This window comes from Aythya ferina (genome assembly GCF_964211825.1).
Source record: "Aythya ferina genome assembly, chromosome: 14".
Classification (NCBI taxonomy): domain Eukaryota; kingdom Metazoa; phylum Chordata; class Aves; order Anseriformes; family Anatidae; genus Aythya; species Aythya ferina.
Window position 1 is genome coordinate 4,503,685 of NC_140312.1, and position 10,443 is coordinate 4,514,127.

A 10,443-nucleotide genomic window follows, 5' to 3' on the forward strand; every position below is an offset into this window, starting at 1 on the left:
GAAAACAGATTTAATGGGTTTTCCATGATCTAAACACCTGGCAAAAGGGCTTCGTGCAGCCTTAATACTTTCCTAACCCGATGTTAAATTTGTCCCTGTGTTGCATATAGCATAATTCTGCAGCCATGTCAACTATTCAGGTAATGCTAGAATGTCGTCATTATGGTTTATGTCAGCAGCATGATCTGTATGTACCTTGTAATCATTCTGGTGTTGGGTTGCAAAGGTCCCCGGACTCTTCATTTGGCTGAGTCTAATTCCATCCTCCTCACAAAGATCTAGGGTTACACTAAGTAAAGGTTGACATTTACAGGAGACACTAAGACTGCTGGAACAACTCGCCAAGGTAAAGCCCTGGCTGTGTATTCTTTCAAGGGCGTAAGCTGTGCGGTGCCAACGTTTCTGCTAGCCCGCTGTGCTCAGTGAGGCAAAACGGGCCGGGGGAAGACCTTTAAAGCAGGTATGTCAGTCCAGAAGTTCCTTTAATAACCTGCACATCTGATTTTTATCACCCTTTTTCTTTGGAAGAAAAAAAAATCAGCCCATTTTACAGGTACTGAAAACCGACTACACTGCCCATCACCTGCTAGACTGCAAGGAGGCAATGCCAAGCATCACGGGGATCCAGGGTGGACTACAGCCAGCACTGGTTTGTGGCGGGAGCCCAGGGCAACTCAGTAACATTGGCTTCCCTTGCCCTCCCTCCCACATCCAAGGATTTAGGATTATTCAGCAGCCCTTGCATCATAGCACAGCCCTGCTGATGGTTGTGTGATACAACCTTGGACAGGAGCCATCCTCGAACTGCTTGAGGGATACTTATAACTCAAGAGCAACAGGCAGAAATATGAAGGCCATGGGTGGTCTAAGTACATGCGTAATTGCTCTGCTGGATCAGGGCCAAGGGCAGCGCTGCAGGTTTGAACGAGGCGCAGTGACATGTTCTCACCAGGGATGTCCATGATGCCCTAAAGCAGCCCATTGTCTCACGTGGCTGCCTACGGTTGCCAGGTGGCTGCACCAGGCCACCCCGACCAGAAAGCAAACAGCCTTCTCTGTAATCTGTTTTGATTGTTTTGGAGAAGGACAGAAAGCAGGGAGAGAGAATACATCTCAGATAAATTATTTGGACCAAATCATTATGCAAAGCCTCAGAAGAGTTCAGATGTGTACACTGATTTTGTTTTTATAGCCAACTGACCTGTCAGAGGTACCTAAAGCCCAGTCTGTGGAGGTGCCTCCATATCTCTGCACTGTGCTCCTATCTGCATCTGGTTAGATACTTCAATCAAAACACAGAAAAACCCTAACAGAACTCAGAGCCCAATTTCACTTGTTAACTCTGTACTTTGCAAAGGTCCGTACCAGTAGCCTTGGTTAAACATTGCCGTGCTCTGGAGGTGACCTAAGCCTACTCTCAAATACTGGAGGATGCTACTATTTTCTTTGGCACGTACCACTTGCTCTCTGAGCAGCATACGTTCTGTTCACAAAGCATAGCCATTGTGTCTAAGGAAAATGAGACGGCTCTAAACACGCTGCCTTATGTTTGTCTCTTCAGGTTCCCAGGGTAAATCTGAAGGCTCAGCCTCCTTGCAAGACTCAGCATCCTGGCAGGGCCAGGGGAATGTCACAGTAAGTGCAAACGGTGTGTCAACTATATTCAGCCTCTTAAAGCCCTTGTCGCCATCCTGCCATATTTTTTCCCCCCACACACACTAGGAAAAAGTAGAAAGCCACCAGCGTTTTGCTGACCATTGGTTCCTCAGCCAATGAATCTTTAGCAGCTGGTCAGTCCCCCAGAGTTGTACCACTTTAATTCAGTCATTATCTATTAATCTTCAAAGAGCACTTTACACATTTTTAAGATTATTATTTATAGTATCTTAGAGGTATTTTGTAAGGATCAGCTCACACACATATTCAACAAGTGACAAAGAGGCAAAGGTCATCACGAATATCAAGATCTGGACCTTAAGCCCTGGAAAAAGGATTTCTGTCTTGGAACATTTCCTAGCTGGAATTGCTAAGAGAACTGATGGAGCAGGGGATAAGGCTGGAAATACTTGAGTGGCTGCCACACAGCTTAGCCATTTGTCAGCCTCCTTCAAAGATTCCCTTCAGAACAGAGAGTTGATTTAGAGCACATACTCAGTCAAGAGCTGGGGAATTCAGACTATCTGGAGACCGACTGACATCTGAAATCAGGCTGGGAGGAAAAGGCTGACCTGGGTTATTTTGGAGAAGAGAGCGATTATAAAAAAGACCATTACCCCAACAAAACAAACCCAAACGCTTCAGCTGCACATTTATATGTGAGACACATGGTTCAAAAGCTAAATGAGAAGGATATGAGCAGAAATCAACACTCCACCATAGAACAAGGACATATCTTGTTCTGCAAGTATTTGATCACCTTAAAACTGCTGTTCTTGATTAATCAGAGACCTTATTCTAAGCTCTATGTCAGTTGAGCTCTAAGGAAAATGCCAAGACAGAATACCAAAGTTCCTTCTCATTTCAATTCAACCTCATTGCAGTTACCACATGCACCATGGATGACAAGTAAAACTAGACCAGTAAACAACTAAATCAGGTACAGATCTCTGTAGAATGGGACAATTACTAGAAAGCAACACAGATCTTTACACAAACCACAAGATGTGGGCATCAAATTGGCTTACAATGTAAGACCAGCAACACTTACCAGTTATCAGCTCTTCCTTCTACTGATTTGGTGGTAACAGTCCAGTGAGGCATTTTCCCTTGGAGCATTTAAACAGAGACTCTCCACTGGGTATGTATTAGGCTGGTGCATGAACAGAAAAAACATTGTCATCATCTTCTGTTTCAAATAACGTGCCGGCAACACAACCAGGTTTCTGCAGATCAGAAATTCAAGCTAAAAAACTTGCCTTTCTTCACTATATATAGATGCAGAGTCCCTCAGCAAGCCTGATTGGGTCTTCCTATGGAAGCACACCTGTGTTCACAAAGGTAAAGAGCATACATTGTCTGAGCAACATGGCCTGTTCTGTGACTTCAACTGCTAGCATTACATCTTGAGAGTTCTTGTTCTATCAGAAAATATTTAGAGGCTGTAACATGGGCTCATTCACATTTCAAGAAAGCCAGCACACTTAATTAGTGATGCTATCAAACTAGCATCTTAATTCGTAGCTGATCCAGACAGAATTACTCACATAAATTCATCTCATTTATTTCCTACAAAGAAGGCTGAAGTGGAAATCTCTCACAGAAACCTTCCTTATTGTGTTGTATCCAGTGGAAGAGATTTGTTGTTTTTTTCCTGCATTTTTATCTTCATTTGAATGCATAACTAAGCTAAAGCATTTTAATAAGCACTGGTCTACAGGTGAAAGAAACTCCACTCAAAAGCCTCTTCAAATACATTTAGAATTAAATAAATTATTATAAATAAAATAGGGACACCAAATCATCTTCACTGAAGGGTGTATTGTTCCATAATAATTGTTCCAGTGTGGAAACGCTTTTGTCAGCCACTTAATGCCAATTTCTCCTCCCCCAGGGTCTACAAAACATAAGAGCTACAAAGGGTCAATTGGTGGTATTTGAATGTCGCATTCGGGCTACACCCACCTTACACGTTCACTGGTACAGAGAATATGATCAGATAACAGATTCTGCAGATTTCCGAATACTACGAAAAAGTAGGTATTACTGTCTGTCTGGTGCAATTTTATTGGGACAGGGACAGAAAAGGCAGGAGAACTGCTGTAAAATTAGGAGACAGTACATATTAGAGAGTCTTGAGTTAAGGTTAAAAGTATCAAATGAAGTTGCAGGTGTTTGTGTAGCGTTTACACTTTCTTTGACAGTGCCTGAGCAGAGCAGGAGCAATGGGGAGAGACTGGCACAGTGACAGGGTACTGCTGAGCCACGAGGGCATTGTCACTGCGCATTATAACTAATGATGAATTCAAGGAAAAAAATTAGAACATTTTAAACAATTTGTCATAATCCCAAGCATGAGGTCATAGCTCCAGTGGACCAAGTTCACAGATGGACTAATTCCAAAGTCAGTGAAGCTCTTTCTCTACCACCTCAGCAGAGAGGTGTTCACACCATTGGGTCCCAGCCAAACCTGACGTTCCTCTATCCAGATGGAATTCCTTCTGATGGACAGAAAGGGAGATGTTCCCTTTTGTAACCTCACTGACAGCTGAGCTGGGAAAGGGAAAGAGGGCTGAAGGTCTTTCTTCCAGTCTGGCATTATAACAATTTAATTTTTTTTCTCTCTTATTTTGAGCAGAGGCTTGTTCATCATCAGTTCCTGGTAAGTACACTGCAAATTTCTTTGTTAGACAATTCACTGGTTTACTACCTCAAGCTTAGTTTTCCCCACCTCATCCAGTATAAAACAATCATGTTCAAAGGGTAGCCAGAAGACAGCATGCGATGTCAGGCAAAGAGTTTTGCTTTTGACAGAAGCACCTGAAAGGCCCCAGTTTGTTTCACAACAATGAAACATCACCGTTTTTACATTCAAAGACATGTGTCCTATATGTTAAGGGAAAACACATCAACTACATGGCTTTTCTGGGGTTTAAACCTGTGCAAGAGAACATGCATTTTAGAAAAAAAAAAAAAAAAAGTATATATATACATATACATACATACATATACATATAGTTGTGCCTTGTTCCCTTGAAGTCCCAGGAAGGAAGATCCTTCCTTCTCCTTTGCTCCTTCTGAATCCTTTGACTTCCTATGCTCTTTGCATCACTTTTTTTGCATTTCATTGCTGCCAAGCCCCACCACTAAGTAACAGTCCTTCTACAATGACCGATTCCTACACATTGACATGTAGCTTTTATGGTACAACAGTGTGCCTGAATGTGTCTTTTCAGAGGAAGTCTGCACCCTGGTCATTACAGAAGCTTTTCCTGAGGACTCTGGAATATTTAAATGTGTTGCTGAAAATGAATTTGGATCTGTAGCATCCAGTGCACGTCTCTCTGTTTCTCCAGGTAAGCATATATGGATTTCTGAGCAGAGCAACTAAGCACAAGAGAATTAATTTGCTGCTGTTCAGTGCCAGGCATAGCCACAGATATGTAACAACCAGAATTCAGACCCAAACACTTTTGTAGGCTCAAAAAGAAATGCCCCCAAAATGCTATCAGCTTGGGTGCTCCTCAAAGCTGAATGCAAGTTATTCTGCATTTCTGCTCCTGGCCCTTCCTCTTCATAGGTCAGGATGACAAGGTGCAGATGTAGATCTCTCTGACAGAGGAGTCTCGTCCCTGAGCTTCATCCATTCAGGAATCCTAGCTTAGCCCAACGCACCAGTTGTATTGACACCTTGTTTATTCTAATACATGACTTGCCTGGCTTGTGCTGTCTAAACAGAACAGCACTTTGTGTGTAAGCCAAAGCCTACCAGCCCCTGTGAGGAGACAGGTTTGGCTAATGCAGCTGTGCAAGCTTTGGTTTACACAGGGCACAGGCAGGTTGAACTCCCACCCACCCACCCAGACATACAGGTTTCACTCCCTGTAACTGCAGCGTGCTGTACTGATGAACCATTACTGTTTTCTGCCTGACCTGGGGACAATTCTACTTCCAGGAGCAAAAGACCTGGAAAGCTTTGCAGGTGCTGCCCGCTTGCCAGCTGTGCAAGTCACCATGAAGAAACCCACCTTCACGAGGAACAGCCAAGCTGCAGCCAAGGACCGCGACGCGCCCAGCCTGCCGTCCTACAGCACGGACACCCCGGGGCTGGGGAATCGAGCGGAAGCCACAAACTTCAGCCAGATGAATTCAAAGAGCGAAGCTGAAGATTTTCACGGTGTTTATGAGAATTCACCTCAAGCTTCTCCTCTGCGGTAAGACAAAGAAAAAATTCACATCCCTTGGTCAGTTTTATACCACACTTAGGGAATTAACTTTCTAGTCATCTCAGCAATACAGCTGCAAAGCTCCTGTGTCCCATACCCTAACAGCTCAAACACATGGGCATGCAATAACCTGAGCTGTTTGCCTGTATGACAATACGAGCTTGCAACACCAGCCTAGCTACAGAACAGCACAGGCTCCATTTGGCAAAGTGTGTAACAATCTAAAGGCTCATGTAGGTGGATAATGGTATTTGCAGAAATGCCTATCTCTAAGTAACTTTAAAAGCATAGCCCCAAATAATTATCCTCTAAAAGGTCTTTGGCTCCACAGCAGAGAAAAGGGAAAGGTCACAGTACCTGGAAATTTCAAGTAACTGCTCTGTTGCCACCAAGTTCCTCTGGAGCCTTGACCAAGTGGCATCACCTCATGTTTCCATTCACCACTGTAAAATAGCAACAAAGCTTGAGATGCTCTAAGCGTGGAGCAGACTGAACCTATAAAGTGCTCCATAGGAGACAAGTTCTGAACCAGTAACCAACTGAACAGAAAAAAAACTCTCCTGTGTCATGGCAGGGCCATTTCCTGCTCAGGAGATGAGGATTTTCCTCAAGAAAAAACATTTCTTCTTATATCAAGACTCAAACCAATTTCTGTCCCAAATACAGCTCTCAAGTAACTATGTACCTATGGCATTATTAGATACGTTGTTTAGCCATTCCAGAGAAACTAAACAAGTTAGAACTCACACCCAAATTTTAGCAGAGTTTTCCAGGTGTTTATTGGCATTAACGTAGACCTCAAATACCAAGAGTTAAGAGCTCCAAACTCAGCACTGCAAAGCAGCTTCTTCAGTTCTGTTTGTGAAGGGGAAGCTACGAGGCAGACGTGTGCCTCCTCTCCTAGCTGAATGCCAGTAATGCATTACAGGGGTACTGTTACATCGTGTGTAAACGGACGGCTGTGACAGAAAGCATTCTCCGTGCTATAGATTATTTCTGGATGTGCTCAGCCACTTTAAACCAGTTGTTTTAACAATTCTGGACACCCTCCTCCAAATTTACTACTGGAGAGACCATACCCGCAATACAAATTTATCTGTGCACAGGAACTTTTTACCACATTACTGAGTAAAAACGGGGTTTGCTTCAATAACCTGCAGCCCCCTGTGTTGTTCATTTAGCCCCAAGCTCACCCACAAAACCCAGGCAGTCAATCTCTAGTGAAATCAGCTGGGACCCTACAGAGAGCCCACTGCAGAACCAAGAGCCTGGCTGAAGCTAACTAGCACAGACTTCAGAGACTGCAGCCCTGCCAAGCTGCAGAGGGCTGCCTGCAACCTGTGCTGGAGCTGTGCATGTGCTGTCAGTGCCTTCATACATCACAAGCCAAGCCAAGCACATGAACGGTGCACTGTATTCGAGTCAATTCACACCCAACCACCCCAAATCCAATCCGAGACAGGAAAGGTGAATTTTCTTGGGAGTACCTACTGCTGACTTGCATCCCACTACTTGTAATATTTACCTGATGATTATTTTGAACAAGAACAGACTTTTTTTAAAATTGTCTGCCAAACAAAAATGAAAGCTTTTTTTTTTTTTTTTTTTTTTTTAATAAAACCTCTGTCATAATTACCTCTGGGAAGGAATGGGGCAGTTGCAGACATTTGCTGGCTCTCCTTTTACAACAGGACTAATTTTTCCATCCTCTCCTCACATTGCTCAAAGGCAGCAACTAGCCTCTGCTTTGGCATTTGTAACAAGCAGCATGTGAGGAGGCTCTTTTAGGTGATACTTCAATGCTATGGTTATGGCTTGCAGCACTGCTTGAAGTGCTGCAAGGTGAACTTGGGTTTTCATTTTTAAAGTCCTGGTTGGTTTTTAATGCGATATGTGACATCCTGCATGAAGGGATATAACATCTCACCAAAATCAGGTGTGGTTTATATAAAATGTTATACTAGTTAACATTTTTAGTTAACACTAGTCAAAGAGCTGCAGAGTGCTTTCAGTTGGCAGCAATACTGAACCGCATTTTGGAAGGCATTTACATGCCACAGGGTACATAGAAAAAACTATTAGACTTTCTAGAAGTATCCAGCTCTGAGCACTTAAATACTTTTGAAACACGCAGCCTTATTGCCATGTGCTTTGAAATATTGTGAATGGGACTCAACATTGTTGCTGTTAAATTAAGCTATCATCTCTAATGATTAGCTGTTATTTTTAACTGCTTTGGTAAAAAGATTCAGCCATACAACTATCACGTACGTGGTTGAAACTGTTATTGAAGACAAAAAGAAATACTGACAAGTACCACGATGAATGAATGCTGTCCCTGTATTCATACTTCTCCAAACTATTGCTTAGCAACGGTCACTCTACAAAAGCTGGAAAATGCAGTTGGAGAAGACTGAAGCTACTTCTTTCAAGGCTTTTGTAGCTACAGGTTACAGCATCCTTCTCGACAGCCTTAAAAAAGCAGAGTAAAACCAGCCCCTGCTAGACTCTGTACAGATTATCATCTTTATTAAAGCCAGTTAACCCAAGCAAAGAAGAGGTTTCATGCACTAAGTATATTGCCAGGTGTTTTAGGTAGTTTTTACAAATGCTTAGTAAATAAACAGAAGATTTGTAGCTTTTTCTAGACCTTCGTTACTATATCACTCAAGAAACTAGGAGAACCTGATCAGATGCAGTGCGTCACTGTTCACAGAAAGGAAACTGAAGCAGTACAGAAAAGCTAACCCCTAACAGTGCTGCTCAAGGTACTATTAAGTTACCCCCAACATAAGCTATTAGATTCAGTCCTCTGCCTTTTTTTATCGCTTGAGCTTCTAGTTCTTTCAAGTTTTTTTCCTACCTTCTGGATGTCACTTTTTCCTGTTCCTTCTCATTCATACAAGTCTCCCGGTTGTGTTCAGCCTCTTGAGCGTACGAAGCTGTCCTCAAATTGATGCCTTGCAGCCAACTTCAGTTCTGAAACGAGTGCACTGCACCCTCATTGAAGTCCCTGGGAAGCCAGAGAGCCTGTCTGAGCACAGAGCTTGACCTTTAGCATGCTCACAGCTTCCTACACCACAAGCGATCATGCTACACTTACTGTCTTTTATTTACTTTTTAAAGTACTCAACTCCCTCTGGACAAACTACACGATTTTTTATTATTTTTTTTGAACAAAAAAAAAAAAATAAAAAGCAACAACAAACAAAATAACCTCTCCAACAGCCAGGGACACACTTCCTCCCTTAATCACTTTCATCAGGAGAAATTTAAATAAATTAGCACTCAATTAACACCTGCTGTGTAGATTTAGTTCACAAATACTGAGTTGATGTTTAAATACAAACCCTAAATGTGGATTAACTCTTGAAGACGGCTGTGCTGAAAGACTCACCCATACAGTGAAGGGAGAAAAGAGAAAAGTTAAAGCCCACACACAGCCTGAGCTGCTGTGCTCACAGGGCTGGAGGTTTTTTAAACAATAGTGTGCATGTTAGGCAACAGTTGCTAAAGTATAATTAAGACACTTAAACACTATAATGATAATTTAAGATGTAATTAAGCACTAAAGCCTTTGATCAAAGGGATACAAATCTCCTAATCTACCAGCAGGATCTGTTGTTGTTCTGGTGAAAACAGCCTAGCTGGATATTTAATTCCAAGTTAACACACATAATAACGCCCACAAATAGCAATATACCATCAAATAACATCTCACCATCAAGTATACTTAATTTGTGTTATTCAGTGAAGGACTGATGCTTCAGGCTCACATCTGATTATTTCACCCCCACGAGTGATGCCACCGCTTTCGACTGTGCAAGGAGCCGTGCCCTGGGTACCGCTGCACGCTATGGCCGGCGGGTGCTGCTGCAGGGTTACTTCACCTGCATTCACCTCGAGCTTTCGGTATCTGCTGCCTTTAAACCTTAAAAGCAGCGCCAAGTTTTATCAATACCAGGACAATTAGCTGCTGTAGCTAACAGTTATGGGACATGGAGAAAGAAGGAGTTTCACTGAGATGTTTCACAAAGCAGGATTTGGGGGTGTCTCAGGATGTTGCAGCAGCCCTCTGCTGCTGCCTGCTACAGGCAAAAGCTGCTCTTCTGTTCAGCACCTGCAGACTTCTTCAGTTCTTTGCTTTCTCCTGCTTAGTCCCAGGATGTCATAGGGAACAAGGCTGACCCTCAGCAGTTTATCAGTGGGGAGAGCCGGGAGCTCCATGCCCGCTGCTGCTGCCAGCTTGGGCAACCCTGGAAAACCAGAGCCTTCAGAAACAAAGCCTCAGCTGCTGACTGCATGGAGTGGGATCAAACAAATACCTGGGCTTTGGGAACACCCATGGCTGCTCCAAGTCGTGGCCCCGACAGCGAAGCCAATCATCCCACAGCAGGCATGCAGGGTTGAGCCCCACGGAGCCATCCCAGTACTGGCCCTGTAGGAGGGCCCTGTCTCACCTCCCCAAGTGAGCGGGGTCTGGGCCTCACTCCTGGAGGGGCTCAGTTCCCCCATGAGCCTTGGAAGCCCAGCCTGGCGGTGGGGCATGGAAACAAGGACG

At 43.6% G+C, this 10,443-nt stretch overlaps 1 protein-coding gene across 1 annotated transcript; it reads left to right on the top strand.

Moving 5' to 3' along the window:
• Nucleotides 1-2,934: 2,934 nt before the first annotated feature.
• Nucleotides 2,935-10,292, top strand: LOC311444385 (uncharacterized protein; the record flags this gene model as incomplete). Its single annotated transcript, XM_084535503.1, has 7 exons — nt 2,935-2,997; nt 3,551-3,692; nt 4,295-4,318; nt 4,893-5,012; nt 5,612-5,870; nt 9,653-9,794; nt 10,041-10,292. The coding sequence occupies 7 exons, from the start codon at nt 2,935-2,937 to the stop codon at nt 10,290-10,292; spliced, it is 1,002 nt and encodes a 333-aa protein (XP_084391629.1).
• Between the last annotated feature and the right edge of the window lie 151 nt (nt 10,293-10,443).